This window comes from Lissotriton helveticus, chromosome 4_1 (genome assembly GCF_964261635.1).
Source record: "Lissotriton helveticus chromosome 4_1, aLisHel1.1, whole genome shotgun sequence".
Taxonomy (NCBI): domain Eukaryota; kingdom Metazoa; phylum Chordata; class Amphibia; order Caudata; family Salamandridae; genus Lissotriton; species Lissotriton helveticus.
In genome coordinates this window covers 1,589,854,890-1,589,880,443 of record NC_136063.1, presented here as the reverse complement: position 1 = coordinate 1,589,880,443, position 25,554 = coordinate 1,589,854,890, and the positions used below count along the sequence as shown (strand labels likewise).

The following is a 25,554-nucleotide window of genomic DNA, read 5'->3' as shown; positions in this document are numbered from 1 at the left end:
AAATTTTGTACAGCCAGCATATGGTGCCACATTTAGTTTTCATTGTGTCAAGACACCTACTGGCTTTACCAATGCTTGTTCTGTTAGCAGTGAAAAAACTCTGCTGCAGGACTCGTCTCTGGAAAGTGCCTCAATGACACACTGAGGGCATTCGCTGTGCTGCTCAATGATAACATCTACCTTCTGAACTTACAACCAAGGCCAACAGTTATGTAGAAGGTATGGAAAAGTTAAACACGTTATGGGCTACTTAGGTACTCAACCAGCAATGTTAAGAAAACTGAAAAAGTTACCACAGTAATGTACAATGTGCTTGAATGCTACATTACCTCAGCATCAAAATCCATCAGCAACACAATCTTGTCCCTGATGGAGCTAAAAAGATTGTGCTTGTGAATCAGCTCAAAGACGTCCTTGTGTCTGAGTGTTAAGTAGATTTCTAGGGCCTTGTCATAACGCTGGTCATACGTGTGCCTGAAAGGAAAAGGAAGTTTTCACTGTTCCATTACATGTAGTAAAACACAGACATTCTCACAAATGAGCACAGCAATGACTTCATTAGGCGGTATAGACAATGATGACAAGCATCAGCAGTACAGGTCTGGCTCAAGACTCTACTACAACCACACATCCTCAGACTGCCCTCTTCCAAAAGGAGGAATCACATCAAAAAGGCCTACTTTGAAAACTGAACATTAAAAGACAATTAATTGCAGATTCTCTCTCTTTTCATATAACACTGCTTGCAAATAGAATACAGCTAGGGAGCAACAGAATTGGAACAATAGCTTCATTACACCAAAACGCCTCTTACATATACAGTTTGATCTTATTCTCCAACTGACCCTACATAAGTCACTATTTGATGGCCAAAGAAGCAGAATCGGGTAAAAACATTTTATTCTTAAAGAATTGGCTAGGTTAGGTCTAATCAAATACATTAAGGTGAAACTTGTCTAAATAGTAATTTATACATATTCGACTACTTCACAACTCTTTCTTTTTACAAATTATAACGGAAAGTATTTAAACAAATGTTAGTTATATACATCAACAACTCTGAGAATAAAGTGCAATAATTAATGTTTAGAGGGCGTTCCAGATGTCCTTCCTGAGAGGACTTTGACAAGATTTCCCATCAGGTTATTACATGATGTGTATTCTCAAATACATTTGTAAAAGTTTCCACAATCGTTACAAAGCATTTACAAAAAGGTTTAAATTAATTCTGTGTGGATAACCGTGAAGTTTTACCTTTTCTTGCCTCAGCGGGGCCGAATTTAGGGGCACATGCATCATTCTAAAGACTGGTCGCAAAGGGGCAGATTCTGCGAATCTGCCCCTTTGCAACGGGTATTTTTGCATTTGGGATGCATCAAACCAAATGCAAATTTGCAATTTAAGTAATCACAAAATGCACGATTATTTAAATTGCGAATGCATTTAGGGAATCGCAAATTGTGATTTCCTAAATGCAATGCAGGTTGCAATTTTAACTTGCGATTTCTTGGGGATCGCAAATTGCCATCAATTTAAAGTTAATGGTAATTTGCGAAAACTTGAAAAATGCACTAAAGTGCATTTTTCAAAGTTCAATGTTACACACCCACACATGCCCTTGGGGCATGTGTGTGTGCAACATGTGGTCACATGGCAATTTCAAGGGTGTATCAGGGTGCCGTTTTGGCACCTTTGCACCCTTGAAATTGCATGTGCAATTTGCAAGTACCTATTTGGTACTCTCAAATTTCGCATGCAATTCCCCTTCATTCCTATGGGCCTCTAGGCCCATAGGAATAAATGGGTAGCTATTCCTTAACTGCAAATCGCAATTTGCAATTAAGGAATATGTAGGAATCGCAATTTTGTTAGCAAATCCTACGTGCATAAGGAATTGCGATTCCTAAATAGCGATTCCTAAAAAAATCACTATTAAGGAATCACAATTCCTTATGTTGATGCATGTGCCCCTTAATGTTCAAGGACGTTGGGAGTTCATGGGAGCAGAATGGTCCTACTGCTCTTTTCATTCTGTTATTTAGCAAAGATCTCAAACAACACCCGTTATATCTAAATCAACAACCCCCTTAATCACCCTCTTTGCGCTTGAGGTCCCTTAATGTGAATCAAATTGCCACATCACTACATGTATTTTTATGTTATTCCCCACCAAAACAGTATGTTGATGTTTTTATCTACTTTCTATTGTCTTTGAAAATGGTACATTGCTTTAGTTCTGTTAAAAATATATATGTTGATGCTAATGCGATCAGAGTTTATCATTTCAATCAGGGGGAACACATTTATTGCTTTGACTCCTAGTTTTAACCCGCCTGACATCTGTAGCATATTTTGTTGCCGCACTTTTAGGCAAACATTTCTATTTTTTTGCAAAATCTTAATCGTGGGATTAAACACATTTATCTGGTGTCCAGGAATGATGCAGTAGGCAATATTTTAAATGTGGAGCCGCACTGAATCACTACTGGAAGCCAAGTCCCATATAAGGGATTTCTACGATTTGAACCTCAAAATATTACGCAATAAAATAGGAACAAGTAAGTATCATATACGCACAGAAACTAAATAATATTTTATTTAATTGACCAAAAAACGACAACTGTGAGAATTTTAATTTTAACAGAAAGGTTGCAGCTTTTCAAAATGTCGTTTCATTTCTAAAAGACAAAATAGCATGCGGCATCATTAGAGCCTAGCATATCACTTTGTCCTTTTTGCTCCTCATGCATGCTCTTTTTTTAGGTCGAACGTGGGCAGTGCATGCGCTGCTCTGGAAGGCATGCTGTATTCAGGTATGGACTTGAAGCTCTGCCCACTCTCCGATCATATTGTTCATTGGCTTGTGTCATTGTCCTTTGTAAACTCTGACTCTTCATTGGTCAATAGGCTTAGTAATCCCTCCTTGGTACCGCCACAGTGGCGGCGCACCTTTGGCTTATTTGCGGCGCCGAATGCAGCCGCATGTCTTAAAAAAAATATGTATTCACTTTTTTTTGGGTTGTTTCCATGCGACCCATGCCACACTTGTATGCTAATAGAGGCAACGCCCCTTTCTTTAGACAAGCCACGTCTAAAGAAAGGCGTGCGGCCGCCATTAAAATGAAAGCAATGTTAGGGCTGCTTTTACAAAAAAAGCATTTGTTTATCAAACAAATCCTTTTTTGTGAAAGTGCCCCATACTGCGCTTTCACTGTAATGGTGGCTGTGCCCCTTTCTTTAGACGCGGCTCGTCTAAAGAAAGGGGTGTGGCCTCTATTTACGTGCAAGTGCGGCATGGGGCGCTTAGAAACAAAAAATATTTGCAATGCAATAGGTCTCGCATTTGTGAGAATTTAAGCTATTTTCATTTACAATGCCAACAGCTCAAACTCTCGTAAATTTGAGATCTTTTGCATTGCAAATACTTGCTGTGGGTGGATACCAGTGCTTCAATTGAACACACTAAACGTCCGTTCTAGATTCCATTTGCTGTACTTGTGCTGCTCCCATGAATCAAGATAAGGAAGCCAATCTAATTGTGGTATCCAAATTCAAATCCCTTTATATTGATTTTTTTTTTAGCTATATACACATTATTAATCTGCTAATATTATTTAATTTTCAAACAGTCACGGACCCCCTGAGTAGGCATCACAGAGCCCAGGTTATGAATTGCGGCCCCAGGCCACTAGAAACCTACAAAGTCCTAAAGGAGCAATTAAGGCCTTCTAATCTAGCTAACAGTATGCAAGTCCCATTTTAATACAAGATAGAAAATACCTCCTAAGCGATGAAATTACCAATGCATGTTCAGTACTGCAAACTTCGCCTCGGAGTAGCATTAAGAACAGAGTCATTCCCACCATTTAAAAGAGCTCATTTTCATATATGTTTCTTGTCTACATGTTTTCTGTGTAACACACTCCACCAAGGGCTCAGGGCATCCTAAAGAAAAGACCTGAAAGGATGTAGAAGTCCTAGTAGTTTATCTCCAAGTTAAGTCTACACTTTTGTCGAAAGGCATTTTGCTGAATCTGTGCTCTGACCCCTCTAGCATGGAGAGCTAGGAGGCCTTTGAGAGGCTAGCATGAAGTATGGTGGGCAGCAGAATTTAAAGTGATGCAAAACAAGGTAAATCATGGCCATTCATTTGCCCAGTTTGTCAGAACTTCAAAAATAGTAAATGAGAAAGTGGAACAAGTTCCACAAAGCCGAAAATGAAACATAAATGCTCTTCTTGCTTTGGTAACATGCTAAAAGGCACACTTACAGCTCCGCCAGGGTTTTCAGCAGCGTCCTGTTCTGCGGATCTTTCTTCAGATTATCCTGCACAGCTTGCACAATTGCTTTGTTGTTGTACAGATCTCCAGGCCACTCTTTTATCAAGGTTGAAAATCCCTAGACAAAAGATAACTCAATAAAACACCGCGCTGAAAGAGAAGATCGTGTCGCTGCTCCCAGTGTGGGGCCTGGAAATAAGGGATTATGTGACAGAGGATGACAGGCTGTTCGGATGAAAACCGACACCATAGCATATATGACAACATTCAAAACAGAGAGACTGTTTCATCGTTCCATTGGGGGCTGCCCTGCAGTGCTTTGTGTCTGCAAACAATAATACAAAGCTTGAGGCACTATGGTGTGCACAACACTGGGCGCCCGCTTGCGAACAATGGGCCAAGCTAAAAGACAACATAAGTACTTTCAGAAAATGAAAACTCATCTTGTGCTAGAATTACCATTTAAAGAACAAATGGCAAAGCATACAGTAAGGCATTGAAGACATCTGAGAGCAGATAAAGAACAAGGTGTAAGTGCTGCTGGTTAGCAGCCAAGGGTCCAGTTACTATCTTGGCGTGAGGAGTGTGCTGCCGGGTTTAGAGGAAGACTAAGAGGAGTTATATAGTGCTGCATCCACATGATTTCAAGATGAATGGGTACCAAAGGATTTAAATAGAAGTATCGATGCCTTGATTATTGTATTAGAGATGTGATCTCCCACCACCCTAGGGATAGCAGTAGTCCTCCTACCCCAGGCCAGGCAGCCATGGCAATGTTCCCTCTCCACCTGGGAGCGCACACCTTGCTGGGGGCAAATGGAAGGCCCTGCTATTGCACAAGGTAAAGTGATCAAAGAGGAGAGCAGCACTCCCACCACCTCGTAGCATTCGAAATAAGCTCTTGGAAAATGTGGCATCTTTCTCTCCAGTGCCTCGGCTTGCCTCTGAGCGACAGCCCTCAGCACAGCAAGCAGGGCAAGCACAACTGAACTGCCCCATTAAGTATTTAAACGCTTAGCTGATTTTGAATCATATTTTTTTAACATGAAGTTTAATGCATGTGTTGAAACCATTTTTTCAGATATTTACTAGTTCCCTCTATAATATGATTGGAACTTAAGATATATTTTTGTAAAGAATAAGTTACTTACCTTCAGTAACGCCTTATCTGATAGAGACTATGTAGTTGCAGATTCCTCACCTTAGAATTATACCCGGGTGTCACACTGGATCCAGAAATGTTATCGTGAGCAGTATCCCTGCGTGGAGTTGCTTGTCTCCGCATGGTGTCATTGGTGTCATCCGTGCAGGAACAGATGTGTGTTGTGCCTATACAGGCACCACTTCACTGACGTCAGTTTATTTTCACGACTTTCCATGCTAAGAGCACACAGCCAAGAAGAACAGTGACCAATGGTGTGGAAAACTAGGGCCCAGAAAGGAAAACAGCTTGATCCTAAAAATCTGCCTGCATAGCCAGGAGGATGGGCGGGTTTAAGGAATCTGAGGCTAGATGTAGTCTCTATCAGATAAGGCATTACCAAAGGCAAGTAACTGTTCATCTGATAGAGATTTTAACTGTAGACTCCTTAACCCCTTCCAGGCTGATGACGAGGTCAGCTCGTCATGAGCGTAACCTGCCGTGCGCTCATGACGAGCTGAGCTCGTCATGTAACGCGGTAATTTTAAAATTGCCGTGTACAGCGGGAAAAGCCACCGCATTGATGCGGTAAACTTAGAATATATTCCCAAGCAATACCTTACTGGAGGTGGGTCTGCAATCATGAATTAAACCCTCTGGGGGTTGCTTCTTGGCCAATGCACAGCGGATCTTGATATAGAGCAGGGTTCGTAGGGAAATGGTTTCCTTCTACACAACCTTCCCTTTCTTGGCCCCGACATACCCCACGTAGAGTTGATTGTCCACCCAATCTCAAGGAAGAATGACAATGCTCTTCTTTGGTCCAGAAGGTGGGGTCTCTCCTCTTTTTTAGAGGGATGAGGCAGGGCGTAATAGGTAGGCAAATTGATGAACTGTCCTACATGGAATGAGGTGACTACCTTTTGCAAGTACGGGGGTTCAAGTACTAAAAACCAGCTTGTCTGGGAAGAAAGATACATATGGAGGCTGAGATGATAGCACATGCAGATAACTGACCCTCCGGGCAAATGTACTGCCACTAGAAAGGCCATTGATGATGAAAAGCCTACGAGGGCAGGTACAAAGTTGCTCAAAGGGAGCACACATCAGAAAAGTAAGAACTGAATTAAGGTCCCATTGAGTCACTACAAATGGAGTTGTGTAAACATGTTGGAGACCTTTGAGTAACCTAATTACAATAGGGGACTTGAAGAGGAAAGTTTGTCTGGCAGCCGCAGGAAAGCGGAGATTGCAGCTAAGTAACTCTTTAAGGTGCCCAATGCAGAGCCCCACTAGACAAGGGTAAGAATAAACAGCAAGATCTGAGAAAGGAGGGCAGATAAGGGGTCAAGCTGGTTTTCAGCACACCATGACACAAATTTATTGCAATGGCTGGTGTATACCATCTTGGTGGAGGGACGCCGGGCTACCAAGACAACAGTGCAGACTTCGGGCAGGAGGTTGAAAGCTATCAACTGTTGTCACTCAATCTCCATACATGAAGGCAAAGCATTAACAGGTTTGGTTGGAGAACCCTTCTTTGCTGCTGTGACGGAAGATCCTCCCGAATGACCAATGGCCACGCTCAACAGCTCAGGTTACCAAACTCTCTGGTGCCCAGTCCAGAGCCACAAGGATGATTTGGGCCAGGTCTTCCTGATCTTCTTGAGAAGTCTGAGCAGGAGTGGTAAGTACTGAAAGGTATAAAGGAGGCCTGAGCTCCACTTGAGATGAAGTGTCTCGAGCGTGGGTCGCCTTGAAAACTCCAGTGTACAGACCTGGCGACATTGGAATTTCTAGGCGGTGGCAAACATATCTAACCACAGATCTGCTAGGCATGTGCAGCTGAGTTAACCTGCACTGACATTCAGAGAACTCGCCAAGTGTTGAACCACCAGAGGTATGCCCCGATGTTCAAGCCACGTCCAGAGGCACTGAGCATCTTAACAAAGGTTCCATGACCTTAACGCACCCTGCTTGTTGCAGTACGATTTGGCAGTGGTGTTGTACATCAACAACTGCACTAGCCGTCCTATGATGTAAGGTAGAAAGGCTTTCAATGCCAGCCGGATTGTTCAGAGCTCCAGTAGGTTGATCTGAAGCCCAGATACTCCCAGAGACAAGAGACCGCTGATCACCACTTCTCCTGGATGACTGTCTCATCTCAGGAGTGACATATATGTCACCACTGTCAGATCTAGTAGAGGAAGGGAGAGGAAATTAAGCCCGAAACTGTAATGTTTCCAGAACAGCTCTGATGAAAGGATGCGTCTGAGAGTGAGTCAGGTGTGACTTCAGCACATTGATAGTGAACTCCAGCAAGTGCAGGAGGTCTGCCATAGGCTGGAGGTGGGAGACGACTTCCTGGGGCAAACTCAACTTGAAAAACCAATCATTGAGCTAGAGGGAGACTGGCAACCCTGATTTCGGCAGATGAGCTGCAACCACGGCCATCACCTCTGTTAACACCTGAGGGGCGCTGGTAAGTCCGAACGGGAGCACGGCAAACCGTGCGCGTGGCACACCATGAAACCTAGGTATAGCTGTGGGTAGGCAGGACAGGAATATGGATGTATGTGTCCTGCAAATCCAACAATGCCAACCAGTCTCCCAAGTCGAGGCAGCGAGGACTTGAGTGAGCATGAGCATTTTGAATTTCTCCTTTTTCACTTAGAAATTGAGAGGGTGCAGGTCTAGTATAGGATGAAGGCCTCTGTCCTTTTAGCACCAGAAAGCAGCGGGAATAAGAACCATAACCTACTCTTGATGCCAGCACCCTCTCTATGGCTTCCTGGGCCAAGAGAGCTGACACTTCCTGGCAGAGTAAGAAGAGATGTCCCTCCGTCAGCCTGTCATGAATTGGGGCATGAGTGAAGGGGTAGTCATGAAGGGGAGGGAGTAGTCACTTGGGACAATCTGGATAAACCAGCGGTCTGATGTAATTGACCTCCAGTGGTGCAGGTGATGGCATATCCTGCCGCCTATAGGTTGCCTGCGATGGCCGGAGCCCAAACGAAAGGGGTTTGGAGGCTGCGGCTGCCTGGTGGGGGGTGGGGGGTGGGGTGGGGGCAGGAAGTGGACTGCGTCAACCCATAGCTGCCTGACCCACGAGGTCTGCATCCACGCAGAGGCTGGGAAGCTCGCAGGCCATGGTGGCTGGGTAGGTAAGAGCATGCATGGTAGCCCCTTCCATGGCTATGAAAACAGCAAAAGGCAGACCTGGATTGTCGGGCCATGGAAAGGCACAAGGGCCTGGCTGTAGCCCTGATGTCCTTGAAGCACTCCAGCATTGAGTCCACCTTGTCCAGAAGATACAGGAGCCATCGAAGTTCTTGTCCATAAGTGAAGGTTGGACAGCCCCTGAAATGCCAGTTGTTCTCAGCCAAGGGTGATGCTGTAAGGCCACCTCTGCTCAGCTTGTCAGTCATGTCCAGCCCACATCTGATTATGAGCTTAGTTGCGTCTCTCCCGTCTGCCGTAGCTTGGGACACTATAGCCTGGACCTCCTCAGGACCATGGGCAGCACTTGCGCAGTTGAATCCCACAGTGTATGGAAGTAACAGTCGAAAGGGCACCATGTTTACTGGCTGCCGGGGGTGTGGCTTGGAGGCAGATGGAGCTGGCTGTGTGAGCGCCGAGCTCAGCATCGGTCCCCATAGAATCCTAAATTAGAGAGAACCTTGCTGCCCACCAGTGATGCCAGGAATCATTGATGGAGGGGGACCCCACCAGGGAGCCTGCCCGGTGACCAGCGAGGCGTGCTGCGGGAGCCCCCGGGGCTTTCAAGTGGCCTGGGACAAACGGCGAGGAGGAGGCACAAAATGGTGGCGGGCCACTGAGGAATGCCTGGGCCTCCGGCTGCGGCACTGTGAAGCTGCCGAACGCCCAGGAAGACCACTGCCGGGGCTGAGGAGGAGCGGAGCCCAGGCGCCGAGCAAGTGGCGGTGAGCAGCGGCACCCGCGCAGAGCGCGCTCGGGGTAATCCTACGCCGCAACGGACCGGCGGTGGCTAGCTCGGCGAGCACTGAGATGGCAACCTGAAGGCTCGGAGAGATCGGCGGCCTGGAGACTCTGCTGAGGCGCCCCCCCATGATTAAGAAACGGCCAGAAGAAGTCGAGTTGGGGAGCAGCGAGCAGAGGGGACCCTTCCGCCTTCCTGCTGGTCCCGGTGAGTGGGGCGCAGCCTGTCCTGCGACCCGGAGAGTACGGACACGGAGAAAGACAAAACACAGTCGGACACTGAGGCGTCGGAGGCTGGAAGTGTTCGGATGCCGCAGGTCACCCCGGCCACAGCAAATGGACTCATGGATGAGTGATAGTTCAAACTTATGGGTGCTAGGGCTGGAGGGTGGCGGAGTGGGTTGCAAATGGACCCTGTATGATGCTGTGACAGAGTGCTGGTGTTGAATGGCGAACGAAGAGGGAGTGCTGGGAAGCGGCCCGAGGAGGGGAAAGGCCTCATACTGTGGTGCTTTGTTAACTTGATGACTGGCGCACGGGTGGGGTAGCTGGTGGGGATTTATAGGGGGACCTTAACGGAGTTAATATATGAGCGAGAGCGGTCACCCGTTGTAACAGAACCCCCCCATGCCCCCCCCCCCCCGTAGCCCTTAAGGCATGCCAGGGGTGACTACCGCTGGGCTTAGGTGTGAGGTGTGTGTTGGTATGGTTTGGATGGGGACTAACAGTTTTGTTTTAGGACCTGTTCCTGGTAGGGTGGGGGGACGAGGGAGTTGGGGATTGGGTTGGGTTCTGGGGGTCGCAGGTGTGTTCGTGTTAGACCTGGCATCTTTGGCTTGGTTTCCCCTCTCTTTTTGGCCTCTACCTCCTGTATTTTTTTGATGCTGTGCTGGATTTCGTTTTTGTTGGTTCAGATGCTTTGGACACTCTGCCACTGCTGATCAGTGTCAGAGTGTAAGTGCTCCCTGTGTAAATTGTTATTGTGATTGGATATCCATGATTGGCATATTTGTATCACCATGAAGTCTGTTGGACCCGGCCTCGTGGCGTGGTCCTACCCCTCCCGCATGGCGGGCCCCGGACGACATCGGCCCTCCATCCAGCCCAGGTCGGCCTCGGGCACACGTCTGCACGACCTACCCACCACCCGATCCGCCATCCGGCGGCCCCCAACCACTGACACGGCACACTCGGGCCGCCCCAGCATTACCGGTCCGGTGCCACCCTGGATCCACATCCCAGGCCCGACGCCATCTTGGGCCACTCACGTCACAGACACGTGGTCCCGGCCCAACCACGGCCACAGCCCGCCATCGAGGCACCAGGAACCTCCGGGTGGTAAAGTGGCCACTCAACCAGAGACAAGGAGAGAAGAGTTTCGATGGCCCTCCAACCGTCCCCGGATGCCTGGTTTCGATCGGCCTCCCTGGGCGCGGGCTCCACCCCCCTGCTGGGTGTCTGGACACCCTCATCCCGGCCCCTCTGACCCCCAGGCGAGAGGGTCCGGACATCAAAGGACTCCAGACCTATATCTGGGCCAGCCCCGGAGTAGGAAGGCAGTTGTATCCCGGAGTCGAGAAGCCCTGCTGGCTGTCGAGGCTGACCCTGAGACGAACTCACCTTGCTGTTCTTCCTGGACCCTGCTGGCGCTGCCGCGGGCCATCTTTGCTGTAACCATCTTGGAGCCTGCTGGCGCTGCCGTGGTCCACCTGTGCTGTAACCATCTTGGAGCCTGCTGGCGCTGCCGCGGCCCATCTTTGCTGTAACCATCTTGGATCCTGCTGGCGCTGCTGCGGTCCACCTGTGCTGTAACCATCTTGGAGCCTGCTGGCGCTGCCGCGGTCCATCTGTGCTGTAACCATCTTGGAGCCTGCTGGCGCTGCCGCGGTCCATCTGTGCTGTGATCATCTTGGAGCCTGCTGGCGCTGCCGCGGTCCATCTTCGCTGTAACCATCTTGGAGCCTGCTGGCGCTGCCGCGGCCCATCTTTGCTGAACCATCTTGGAACCTGCTGGCGCTGCCGCGGTCCACACTCGCTGACCCATCTTGGAACCTGCTGGCGCTGCCGCGGTCCACAATCGCTGAACCATCTTGGAACCTGCTGGCGCTGCCGCGGTCCACACTCGCTGACCCATCTTGGAACCTGCTGGCGCTGCCGCGGTCCACACTCGCTGACCCATCTTGGAACCTGCTGGCGCTGCCGTTGTCGTGTATTTCTATAGGTTCTGAATCAGTCCCCCTATTCCTGACCCTATTCTGGTTAAACTAACTATCAAGTTAACTAACAGTCAGCCCATGAGGCAAGAAAACCCCCATGATGCAGATACCGTTATCTGACGCAGTCACACTACGGCTCAGGAACGTGTTATCTGATTAGGTCATAACGCTTGAGATCTAATTAGACAAGCGACATTCCTCCAGCCCCTGATAAGGCATACGACGTTCTCATAACAAATCAAACCTATGACAACCTGGAAAATCCGTGCGGCCATTGTTTTGATTTCACAGAGAACTTTAGTAAAGAATGTGCTAACGAGCAAGTCGTATGACATCTTTATTGACGTATCTATGTCCATCCTTACGTCAATCTCGGCACCTTTAAGGTATAAATATTGCCGACCTTGCCCTATGCAAACACACGCGTGGTGACAAGACGGAGCAGCCATACTTGCCGAAGCCGAGAGCAGAAGCAGACCCCGCTGGCGCAGCCCCGCCTTCCTGACGCGCTGAGAGACGCGCTGCTATCTCAAGCCGAGAGACCCAGCACCGGCGCTTTCGGGCAGCCCTCGCAGGCAGCCTGGAATATCGAGAGCAGAGAAAGAGATACCATTCCTCATTCATCCTAAATTCCAGGTACAGAACTGAATAACCCCTCACAGAGAATTCTTTAGTTATTCACTTGGCAAAAACAAACTTAACTTAAACTGTAACTTTCTATTCCCGCCCACGCATTAGACTTAGGTCAGGTACACGGGGTAGGCGTATTTAGAAACACCAGTTGAGCACGTTTAGTCAAAATGTATATGTGTATGTAAATATATTTTAATCATTTTTAAACATCATATGGCTCAGAAACCATATCAATGTTTTTACAGTATTATTTTATACTATTGCTTTTAATGTATGCACTTTACTTAACTATAAGTATTGCAATAATATCGATCCATTTCTCTTGTACGAGAAAAGAGACTGATCAATAAATAACATCTTTTATTGAACACGCCCGTCTCTTCCCTTTCTCTACATTCTGATGAGACTAAGAATGCACGTACTGACTGAGTAAAATAATTGCCTTGTGCTCACACGACTCTCGAGATTGACTCTTGATTAGGGGAGAGCAAAGTTGTCATGTTCTATGGTTGTCAGAAACTAAATCCCTTCTTGTCTAATCAGGGGAGTTAATTCCTTCCTTGAACATTCGAGAAAGTTTCTAGCGAACTCTGAGCTTAGCTGGCAAACCCAAAAATTAAGTCTAGTATCGACAGTAGTAGACCTAGTTAACGTCTGGCCTAGGCCTTTACTGCTGTAGGTACTATTCCAATGCGCAGAGCCTATTGGGAAAATAGGAGCTACACTACATGGCGCCCAACGTGTTTGGAAAGGGCGATAAAACTAACGTAAGACATTTAGAGTAACTCAGTCGTGCTTTCTCACTCAGACCCCTTTTCCCAAATACTCCAAAGACGTCTGGAGTGGGTGAAAGGTTATATCCTCCAAAACATCGCAGGAGGGAACTCCTATGTATGGTTCTTGGTCAGGTCAACGTTGAAGGATAAACGGTTCCAAAATATTGTGCATCTAATCTCTGTTTCCATAAAGAAACCTGATCTGCAAACAAACATAATACCATCCTGTCTGTAAAATGGCAGAGAGTGATGATGAAAGAGAGGCAGTTAGATTAGCAACTGAACTCGCAGATGCTGATGCTACCATGCAAGCAGCAGACGCGGATATAATACTCATTCCGGTCATTAAAAGGAGATCTATAACCTTAAAACTTATAGAAAATGGACTGACACCTAGAGGTGGCACAGTCATATTCGTAATTGAGGCACACGAATATCGGCAGACAGAGGTATACTATTCATGGATACATTTTCCAGCAGCTAATGCTGTAACAAAGTACTTCCACTATTACAAAGTAGAGGAACCTCCTAATGAGTACACTCCTTTCGAGGAGGTGGAAGTACCACTCAAATTCCAAGAGCATTTGCTCTTATTTGATGGCGCCCTAAAACATAACAATCACATTACAAGGCTCGGTCCTTTAGGAAGACCAGGAGCAACGTGGCCGGTCTTAGCCGGATACACACCACATCCAGACATCGAAAGAATGCCTGCAGTAGAGCTGTTAATACAGCTAAAACAACTACTAAAAATTCATAGACAATTAGTTCAGTATGTAATGCGGACTTCAACAATTCAGCCAGCGATTAAACTTCCACAGCTGACCCCTCACCAGGGGAACACAAATAAAATTACACCACAGAACATCCAATCCTGCCTAGGTAAAGTTCCAGCTAAACGGGAACAAATACCATTCTGGTTGGCACAGAAAATTACCCAAATAGAGGCGGTGTTTCCTGACACCACCCCATTAGAAAAACACAGGATTCTGACTATATGTCTCCCAATGGGAATCGCACCACACATTGAGGACTGTGACACTTGGGGTACAGTCTTTGCTTCCATCTACACAAAAACGCACGGTGTTCCATCCATTTCGGTAATACCAGATGTGCTAAAACAAATTCAAGATGAATAGATTATCACTTTTATCTTTGACCTATTTTGTAGCAGGTTTCCCTGGTTCACTCTGGGTGCCTGTCGTGGTTAGGCTTTCTGTTTTTTATATGTATGGGAATGTCGCGACTTATCCTTGCCTCAACGTCGCTTTTCTTAGTTTGGTTCTGTATTTTGTTTGAGCACACGGGGGATGCACTTTCCCGCGTCTATCTCAAGTTCTTAAATGCCAATAAGGTTCCTGTTGGTCTGTGTTTTTATTGGCGCGGCGTGCTCTCTCAATTTCTTCAATATGATGCTGGTTCGCCTGTGTTCTTAATTTCCAGCGCGGCGCGCTCTGCACTGAATGCCTTGCATTTGTGGTTCCACCACTCATGCTGTAATCGAGGTCCCGGTCTCTTCTCATTAAGCGCTGCTACACTCAGTCTGGTTGGCTCTCAGTAAGTCACTGAGAGCCAAGCAGACTTAGTGTAGCAGCGCTTAATGAGAAGAGACCGAGACCGCGATTAGACCACTTTTTATCGCTAACAAAGGTACTGTGGCTAAAGCGTGATGCAACTGTGGATAAAGTTATCGCTAACATTAAGAACTCTTTTGCAACCATATTCTTGAACTGTGTATGTTGGATTTTTGTCGTTTTGGTCTTGTGTAGTTTAGATTAAATACCTTTATTTTTCTGCACTGTTGTGGAGTCAGTTTGTGGTGTTCTCACTGTGTTACTGTGAGTGTTGGTAAACATACTTTACACATTGCCTTTGGTTAGCCCTGACTGCTCCTGCCAAGGTACCTAGAGGGTGAGCAGGGGTTATCTTAGAGGGTTTCCTCCTTACCCTGACTAGAAGCAAGGGTCCCTATGTGGGCAGTGGTACCTACCCCTGCCAACTAGAGACCCCCAGTTCTAACAGTTCGGTAATGTCAGTGGAAGGAGGAAGAAATTGCAAAGTGATAATGGGGGCAGTTCCTGATTTTAAATGTATTACTTGGAACGTGCAGGGGCTAGATACGATGACAAGGTGCCACAAGGTTCATGCATATTTGGTCAGGAGGGGGGGTGCACATAGCATTGCTCTAAGAAACGCACCTTAAAAAGGCAGAGGGCTTAGCGCTATAGCGTAGATGGAGGGGCCAGATTTTTAGCACATCTTATTCAGCGTTTGCGAGGGAGGCGCTGATGTGGGTCAGGGCGGGGGACCCCTTCCAGATGCTTAAGCACACAATAGATGGTGAGCGCAGATTTGTTGCGGTCGAAGGGCCCCTCTATGGCAGGGAGGTAACCTTATGTAGTATTTATGCGCCTAATGTGGACCAGGCACGATTGCTAGACCGGATGTCCGGCACTCTAGCACAGTTCCTGGCGGGCCCGATAATATTGGGAGGGGATTTTAATTCTATTGCGCATGCGCTCATGGAAAGGTCTCACCCCCCCCTTGGCAGAGTCTCCAGTTCATAGGCTGTCCAAGTAAAGGCTTGACTGGCAGGCTAGGTGGCATTTGGTAGACATGTGAAGGTCGCATCACCCGCAAGATAGGGATTATTCCTTTTTCTTAGCGTTGCATGTACTTCATGTTCGGCTGGATGCCATACTGTGCTCCCCATCGGTAGTGTCCTCCGTAACTCACTCTGAATATCTCACTAGGACTCTGTCTGAACACAACCCGTTGCTGATTACCTTGCATTGGACGAAGGACAAGCGGAAATTCCCACATGGCGACTGCGCCCTGAGTCACCAGATGACCCAGTGTTCCGCAGAGAGGTGGAAGAGGGGATAGTACACTACTTTACTGAGAATGCAAGAACCGCTACTACTAGGGCGGTGGAGTGGGACGCCTTTAAGGTGGTAGTGCGGGGTTATTTATAAGCAAGTATGCTGGAGTGAGGAAAACCCTGCTACAGGACGTGGAGAAAGCGGATAGACGATTGAGGCTAGCGGAACAAGCAAGGCCGGAGTGCCCGGAACTCCAGAAAGAAGTAATAGAGGCCAAAGAGAAGCTGGCCCAGGAGGTAGAGAGGCTACGCTGTTTCGATTACAGGAAGTATGTAGAGAAGGCTCATGCAGAGAGTGACAAGGCAGGGACACTGCTGGCCTGGTTGGCAAATCCTATAACGCGGTACTGCGGGGCTCCCCGATTCTGGCCCTAGGGGCGGGTGAGGATACATTGGTTTATACTCAGAGGGAGATTTTGCATGAGTTCCGGAAGTGTTACGAGAGACTGTACAAGAGTACATTAGCAGCAGACGAAACTGAAATTGAGTTATTCTTGGAGGAAGTGGCACTTCCACAACTAGAAGAGGACCAGGCGAAACATCTGGGTCGGGGCATTACCCATGAGGAGATAAGAAGTGCCATTAAACAGATGGCACGGAATAAGACCCCGGGGGTGGATGGGTTACCAGTTGAATTATATTTGCAAAATATATACGTATTGGCACTAAGACTATTAGAGGTCTATAGTGAGGTGCAGGAATTAGAACAGCTGCCGGAGACGATGTGGGATGCCCTCATTGTTCAATTATTGAAGCCGGGAAGGGATAGCACAGACACAGCGGCGTATCACCCATTATCAATGATGTCCACGGACTATAAGATCCTTAGTGGGATCCTGGCGTTGCGCCTGATGCAGCATATGACAAGCCTGGTGCATAAGGACCAGGCTGGGTTTATCCCTACCAGGAATACTGCTACTAATGTGCGAAGACTGTTGAGTGTCTTAGGAGAAGCTTGTCAAGGCTCGCCCGGGGCGGCAATCCTCTCTGTAGGCATAGAAAAGCCCTTTGATAGCCTAGAATGGAAGTATTTGTATAAAACGTTGGGCTGTTTTGGGCTGGGCGAGGCGTTTGTGAGATGGACAGCAGTGCTGTATTCCTCGGCGGTGGCACGAGTTAAAGTAGGGCAAATGATTTCCCCCAGATACGCGGTAGCCCGTGGAATGCGACAGGGTTGCCCACTTTCCCCGTTATTATTTGGTTTGGCGATAGAGCTGCTGGCAGCGCGGGCTCGGTTGGAACAGTGGTATGAGGGCCTAGCTTTTAGAGGGGAACAGCAACACATCTCCTTTTACGCAGATTATTTGTTATTGATTTTGGCAAATGCGGATGAGGCAATGGCAGGAGCAGCATGGCTGTTATCAGACTTTGGGATGGTTTCAGGATTGAAAGTTAATTGGTCTAAGACATGTCTATTCCCGGTACAGCCAGGAAGAGGAGCTCCTGAGATGCCACAGGCTGTGAGGTGGGAACCGTCTTGTTTAGCGTACCTCGGAGTTCATATCTATCATGGTGTTAGTAATATACTAGAAGGGAATATAGGGAGATGCATACGAGCCCTAAAGGGGAGTATGGCATTTTGGAGTACCATTCCACTCTCCGTGATGGGGAGGATAGCGATACTAAAGATGGTGGCACTCCCTCGACTACTATACTTTTTTTAGAACACTACCTATATGGGTGCCATGCTCAGTGTTTGCCAACCTGAAGTCCATGATAGTGGGGTTCATTTGGGGGTCACGGAGGCGCAGAGTGGCCCTCAAAACATTGATGAGGCCAAGAGTGGAGGGGGGCCTTACAGTGCCCAACTTCGAATTGTATTATATAGCAGCGTACAGGTTCTTACACAGGCGGTGGCCTTGGAGTTCAGGGGTCCTGAATCAGCAAGAGGTGGAGGAATTCCGAGACATGTCCAGTCCTTTATAGCACTGCAACAGAGGCTGGACCTCAGAGATCTCACATTGGAAGAGAAAACTCTGAGGTTGTGTTGAAATAGGTCCCAGCGGGGAGCTGTTGACCTATCAGGTACTGCAAGAGAGGTTTGATCTCCCTGGGGGTGGTTTTTTGATACATGCGGCCCTAAAGCGTGCGATACAGAGGCATTGGAAGGAGGGATTGATCGAACCTAAAACTACGATGGCGTGTCAATATGTGATGATGGCAGCTGGTACGTTCAAAGCAGTTACATGCTTATATTTGAGGATGTTGAACGAAGGTTTAGCCCCATTGGGCGAGCTGCGCCTAAAATAGGAAGTGAGTATTGGAAAGCCCGTACCAGAGGCCACATGGGGGCACATACAGCGTAGGGCGTGGAAGGGAACTAGAAACGCCCGATTCCAACTGGTGCATTTCTTTATCGTACATAGAGCGTATTTGGCACCTGATAAGATCATGGAATATTATAATGCTAACAATGTGATGTGTCCTAGAGGTGCTGCAGTGAGAGCGGACTTGGAGCATATGGTGTGGGGGTGCCCGTCCTTGGGGAACTATTGGGAAGAAGTGGGAGATCCATTAAATTTAATTACAGAGCGCCAGATGGTTTTTGATATGGCTACATGCATACTACATGGTTTCCTCACACCCCCAAGACAAAGGTAACTAGTAAGTTTGTAGATATGGGCCGAGTACTAGCGAAAAGGGAAATTACGATGCGCTGGAAATCAAAAGAAGGTCCCAGTGGTAAGAGATGGAGGGCGGAGCTGCTTAAGTGGACTAGTAGTGAGGGAGCGGTTTGTTATCAGCTGGCGCTCCGACAGAAGAATGAAAAGGCGATAGAAGTGGCGAGAGCTTGGAAGGAGTTGGTTCAGACGCTGATTAACCAATCATCCGGGGAGGACACGGAATAGTGAGATGGGGGAGTACAGGGGTAACTGTAGACCCAAGATAGAGCATCCTGACCTATTGTCAACACAAACTTCATCTCTAGATTTGTCATAATTGGAGAACACACCGGTGACGGGGAGGGGGAGGGAGGAGTGGGGAGGGAGCTTTCTATTGTTCAATTGTTTAATATAGAATGTAAACAGTGTTGGTTGCCACCTTAGTAACGGTTGGTTGGATATATGCTGACGATTATTATTGTAATACCAGGGATACGCTGGACAAGAACCTTCATTGGCGGAAACGTTACTAGAGGATGGGAACCGTACGTTGTGGATGGAAGGGGGGAGGAATGTTTGTTAAGTGTAATTACGAATTTCTGAATGCTGCTATGAAAATCAATAAAATGTGTTTACAAAAAAAATGTTTACTGGCTGCCGTCCAAGGCTGGTGGAAGAAAAAATGTCCTTTCCTAAGGTGTTCAATCTCTTGGATTCCCTATCCACTGGGGTATGAATGTGCCAGGGTTTACAAAGGAAGTGGAGGCACGGACCACCAAGCTCTCTGGGGGTCGGGTGTTACATAAGATAAGTGTTACGTAAGATAATTGGGGTCTCCTGTTGTGGGGCGATTCGCGTGGGCAATTGCCCTGTTCACCGGAGCCCCGATGTAGGGCTTGGATGAGGTTCCCAGCAGGACATCCATAGGGCTTCATTAAATGGGAGAAGAGGTGTGAATGGGATCACTTCTGGCTGAAGCACCTCTGTCAAAATGTTAGTATTGACTTCCATTGAGGGCAGGCTAAGGTCCAGGACATCGGCCACCCTTCTCACCACCACAGCAAAAGAAACTTTTCCATAGCCACTGTAGGGCAAGAGACAATGCCAGTATGTGGAGAGGTGTTCAGTCAACTGGCATCCACCAAGTGCTCACACCTGCCCATGTTGGGATCTAGGGCTGGTATTCCTCAGTGGCTCCTCCCAATCATCCCCAAGTCCTAGATCATATGAATAAGGCTCAGGCTCCAATCAGGAAGGCAAGGCTCCAGTAGGCGCTTGTCTGGCTTCATGTTGGAGTTGAGAATGGAGACGGCGCCAGTGGGGGTGGGGGTTTTGCCAGTGCGACCAAGAGCATCGGCATCGCGACTGCCGCCAGAGAAGGTTGAGGTGGTACGACCAGAGATGCTCGGGATCCATCCTTGGATCCAAGGGGCCTGACAGGCACGGGGGCATGCCCCCAAGCAGGGTACCAGTAGGGACCCCTCCCGAACCTGTGTTGCACGAAGGTGCGCTAGAGGGAACGGGCTGACCAAACAAGAGGAGCAGAGCCTCATAAAATTAGTTAAGTTGGGGTTTCGCTTTGGTTCTCGGAAGCTCAGGGAGGTGCAGAGTCAGACCTTGGTCTCATTGAAAGACTTCGATGGAGAGTATGATTCTCCTGAGCACACACCTCCAGGCAATCTAAAATGACCCTACCCATAATTTTTGTCATCGAGTCAATGAGAGGTTTTGGGCAGTAGCACCTAGGATTGCCTTTATCTCCCTTCTTGAAAATTGGCACAATAGTGGGGTGGGACCAGTACTGTGGTGGTCCGCACTTACCTAAGCTCTTCCACACGCTGGTGAGCAGAGAGGCCGATAGGGCGATGCTGTCATTAAACAGATCTATTGGCACTTAATCAGGACAAGGGGGCCTTAGTCTTAGGGCACCTATTTATAGGGGGCCACCGCTTTTGTAAATTCTCCATCTATGTCTGTGGAATATATTATGTTGGAATCCCCCGGTCTCAGTGACATGCTCGTTGTTAACAAATGGATGAAGGTAAACCTTGGAAAAAGGACTCACCCACTAATAGGAGAGATCAGAGAAGTGAGACTGAACTCTGTAAATTCTCTGAAGTAATGGAGATTTCAGACATGCCAAAACGCTTGGTTTTGTTTTTGGGCGCTTGCTGTTATTAAGTAGTCACCTGTATGCTCTGCAATAGCTTTCCTTCTGTTATTGAGGCTCTGCGCTCTGAAAAAATGCACATCATCAAGGTTCCTGGGTACTGCTGTAGTGCAATAAAAAGGTTTCTGTATGACTTGGAACACAGTGAATCAAACCATCTAAATGGCTTTGGCCTATGGCACCATGGAGAGAATGTCTGCAACTCTCTAATAAACCCACACAGGCAATGACACTGTATTTTTGCCTCTGCTTCCTCATCCAGGCAGTTAGAAAACTCCACTTTTTTGCATGATAACAGATCAGTAAGCAAACTTATTTTGTCAACGTGTTCACAGATCAGGCTTGCTCAGGGCAACCCTAGTCTACTCACAATTACATGGGCCACATAGATAATGAGGGCATTTGTTTTCACATGAACCAGTTCTCCTTCTTTTACTTCACAAGTGGACCTTCTCTTTGATCTAACCCATCCTTGGTGAACTGTTGAAGCCAGCACAGCAGCGCAATTCTAGGGCTCAACCCATGTTGTTTAAAGGGAATTAAAATACGGTGTGACCGCCCCTGAGAATTGTTGACAAAGGTAACGTGAGAGCTCAGGTAAAAACATACTGAAGTCTATAGACACTTTTCCACCCTATCATGAATACCAATTGCTTCTGTCCACGTGACCCCATTGTATTCACTGACAAAAGGACATTTCAACAGGAAAGTTTTAATCTGCTAGTTCTGGTAGTGCTACAATCTATATATATATATAAAAACGAATGTATGTCTGTTTGTCCTTTATGCATTACTACACCATGCATCCGATCGCCATGAAACTTTGGGATGTTGTTGAGTACACTCCTGCGAAGGTTTCTGGCATATGCATTACTACACCATTCATCCGATCGCCATGAAAGTTTGGGAAGTTGTTAAGTACACTCCCGCGAAGGTTTCAGGCATATGCATTTCTATACCATTCATCCGATCGCCATGAAACTTTGGGAAGTTATTGAGTACACTCTCGCGAAGGTTTCTGGCATATACTTTTTTTAAATATCGGCCCCCAGGGCCCTCATAATCTTTTGAATACTGATGTACGCACCAGACGGAAAAACAACAAATCGTGTATCCACAAGCACTCGAATAAATAAATAGAATTAAAACACCATTCATCCGATCGCTATGAAACTTTGGGAAGTTGTTGAGTACACTCCCGCTAAGGTCTCTGCCATACATTTTTTTTAAATATCGGCCCCCCAGGGCCATCATAATCTTTCGAATACTGATTGTTGGAGTTGGGGGTCTCTGGTTGGCGCAGTGCAGCACTGGCGACAAGCAGGGACCCTCTCTTCCAAGTCAGGGCAAAGGATTACCTTCAAGAACAACCCCTGCTCACCCTCTAGGTAGTGTGGCGCAAGCAGTCTAGGCTAATCTCTGGGGCACATATGGTTAAACATTTGCAGTATCACACCAATCACCACTAACCCACCACACAATGACACCAAACTGTATTTTAGTAAAAAAAAATATATTCTCTTTATATATTCTCAGAAGCAGGCTTGTAAATACAGTTCTGTTACTTCAAAATGCAAGGTTCCAGTTACTCTCAGCAATGTCACAGTTCTTAGCTCGTTTCTCAGATGGTTCTTGTAAAAAGGCAATGTTCAAAAGGCAAGGGGTTTTGGGGCCTCCTACCCTGTATTAGCACTGTGCCGCGCTGCGGCGTTCTCGGGGGCTTGGCCCGGCTTCTCCCCGAGCGTCTCCTCCCGCCCCACGCCTCTTGCGTGAGCGGCGTACGGTGCGGTCTGGATTCTCTCCCCACAAGGCACACAATTATTGGGCACAGCGCACAATACCTTTACGATCTTGTTCTTGGTGAAGCGGACGGCTGAAAATGGGGGGGGCTGTCCCATGTCGCGTTGCTTTCCCTGGTGGGAGCGGCGGCCTGCGGATCGCAGCTGCAGGTCACGGGGCACCCGGGACGGCGGTGAGTTACGGGACAGGATCCTTTCGGTGATGTTCGCTTCGGTTCTGAAGGGGGAAGCTGCGGCAGGCGGGGCTGAGGGGGGGTGCACTCCACGAGGTGCGGTGCACCGATCAGGCGAGGCCCTGCAGCGATTCACTTCTCAGCTGCGGGGACAAGGGGTCTCAGCGCCCGGGTTACGGAGGGCACAATCTTGGCAGCGTCTGTCTTTGCGGGGCGGCCTGTGACTCGGGGATCAAACAGGCGGCGATGCTCGGACCGGACAGGCCCTCCCTTTACGATGTGTGCACGGCTCAGAGTGGGACAGTCACGGTGCTCGGACCAGCAGGGCTGGTCTTCACTTTGTAGCTGGCGACACGATCAGGCCACAGTCACGGTGATCGGGGGGGGGGGGGGCACGGCTGCACGAATTGGCAGAGAGGGTGGCGGGGATGCACAGCGCTCTCAGCTCTCCTCCACTCGGCGCTGTAGGGACACACAGCACACGCCAGCAGCAGCTTTCTTCAGGGGGTAGCGCCCAATGTTCCTGGGGCGCGGTTCAGGGGGCAAGTTCCACAGCAAGCCCTTGGAGATCTTTAGTAGAGTTTGGCACAACGTTCAATAAAAGCAAAAGTCTCTTGTAGTCTTTTCTCTCCTCTCCTTCTGCAGCAAGGCACCAGACACAGGCCAGAGACAGCACTCCTCCTTGTAGTCTTCTTCCAGGTCCTTCTCTTCGGGCAGAGTTTCTTCTGTGGCACAAACAGGATCTAATTTACAAGGAGCAGGGCTCCTACTTGTATACACCATTTCCTTTGTCTTTCCAGGCCAGGGGGGCCTCTGCATAATCCCTTTCAGTCTCTGAGCACTTGTTGGGTGTACTCTGGCTGTTGCTTTCAGTGTGAGGGCAGGCACATCAGACGCTCCCCAGGGGGGCGGAGCCAGCATTGTGGGGACAGGGGCAGCCAGGAGTACCTTGTTGACAGTGCTGTGGTGGCAGAGCACAGCCTGAGGGAAAGTCCAGGGCCACTCCTACCTCCCACTAAGGTGTAATCCTTCCATTCACCACCTGTCATCCCCCAGCCCTGTCACTCACACATCCCAGACAGTCAGATACACATCCAAGCAGAGGCGGGCTGAAATGGTTAGGCAAGCAAATGCTAACTTTCTAAAAGTAGCATTTGCAAACACAGGATATTAAAATAAACTTTACTAAAAGAAGTATTTTATTATTCGGAGTTCAGGCATACTAAACATTAATTTCTACCATGTTCCCTGAGCCTGCTGGGATTATAGAGTGTAATAATTCCAGCAGCCCAACTGGCCTAAAGGGAACAGGTAGCCTTACAATAGTGAAAAACGAATTTGGCAGTAATTCACTATTTAGGACATGCCAACCACATCAGAGCATGCCCTACCTTATACTTACAATGCACCCTGCCCTTGGGCCTACCATAGGGGTGACTAATATGAAGTTAAGGGAAGGTTTAGGGGCTGGCAAGTGTGTGCACTTGCCCAGCCAGCATGACAGTACCAGACTGCACGCAGGTTCTGCAATGGCAGACCCTAGACACATTTTAAGGCTGCTTCTGTGGGTGGCGCAACCAGCGCTGCAGGCCCACTAGCAGTATTGGCATTCACAAGCCCTGGCACTCCTGGTGCACTTTACTGGGGACTGACAGTAAATCCAATAAACCAATCAGGTATACCAATCACAGTTATACTTTTCATAGGGAGCACTTGCACTGCGGCACGGGTTGGCCGTGGCTCAGTGCCCTGAGCGGCGGACACCAGCAAAAACATTTGAGGCACATCAGCAAAAAGTGGAAGGGAAACTCACGCCAAGGTGCCAGGTCTAACACGTGTCCCTTCCAGCTGAAATGTGGGGGGAACTACCCTTCCCCAGGGAGTTCCTCATCACTAAGGCGGAAAAACCTGGACAGACCGTCAGCATTGGCGTGATCTGTGCCAGGGCGGTGTTCCACTGTGAAGTCCATACCCTGTAGGGAGATGGACCACCTCAACAGTTTTGGGTTCTCACCCCTCATCTGCATCAACCATCTGAGGGGCCTGTGGTCTGTCTGAACCCGGAAGTGAGACCCAAACAAGTAGGGTCTTAGCTTCTTCAGTGCCCAGACCACAGCAAATGCTTCTCGCTCTATTGCACTCCACCTACTTTCCTGTGGAAGTAACCTCCTACTGATGAAGGCTACAGGTTGGTCCCAGCCCTCCTCAGTCATCTGTGAGAGAACAGCCCCTACACCATGCTCAGAAGCGTCTGTCTGCACTAGGAATTCCTTGGAGAAATCAGGAGCCAGGAGCACGGGCGCCGTGCACATGGCAGTCTTCAGGGTGTCAAAAGCCTTCTGACAGGTGTCAGTCCAAATCACATTCCTGGGCTGCTTCTTAGAAGTCAGCTCTGTCAAGGGGGTCACAATAGTGCCATAGCCCTTGACAAACCTCCTGTAGTACCCAGTGAGCTCCAGGAAGACTCGCACTGCAGTCTGGGTCTTGGGGGGTTCCCAAGCCAGGATGGTCTCAATTTTGGGTTGCAAGGGCGCCACCTTGCCACTCCCCACTTGGTGTCCCAAGTACACCACTGAACCCTGCCCAATCTGGCACTTGCTTGCCTTGATTGTGAGGCCTGCCTTGCGCAGGGCCGTCAACACTTCCCAGAGGTGTCGCAGGTGTTCTGGCCAGGTACCACTGAACACTGCGATGTCATCCAGGTAGGCGGCACTGAACTCATCCAGCCCAGCCAACACCTGGTTGACCAACCTCTGAAAGGTGGCAGGGGCATTCTTCATTCCAAATGGCATAACCCGGAACTGGAAATGCCCATCTGGTGTAGAGAATGCTGACCTCTCCTTTGCCCCATTGGTCAAGGCGATCTGCCAGTACCCAGGCGTTAAATCAAACGTGCTGAGGAACCGGGCAGCCCCTACCCGA

At 48.3% G+C, this 25,554-nt stretch overlaps 1 protein-coding gene across 1 annotated transcript in view; it reads right to left on the bottom strand.

Moving 5' to 3' along the window:
- VPS41 (VPS41 subunit of HOPS complex) overlaps nt 1–25,554 on the bottom strand; it is an 841,276-nt gene that overhangs the window by 216,086 nt on the left and 599,636 nt on the right. Inside the window, exons 18-19 of the mRNA XM_078688207.1 lie at nt 4,271–4,398; nt 330–474 (exon numbers count right to left, since the gene is read on the bottom strand). Coding sequence (XP_078544333.1) covers nt 330–474; nt 4,271–4,398 — 273 coding nt within the window. The remainder of the gene's footprint in view (nt 1–329; nt 475–4,270; nt 4,399–25,554) is intronic.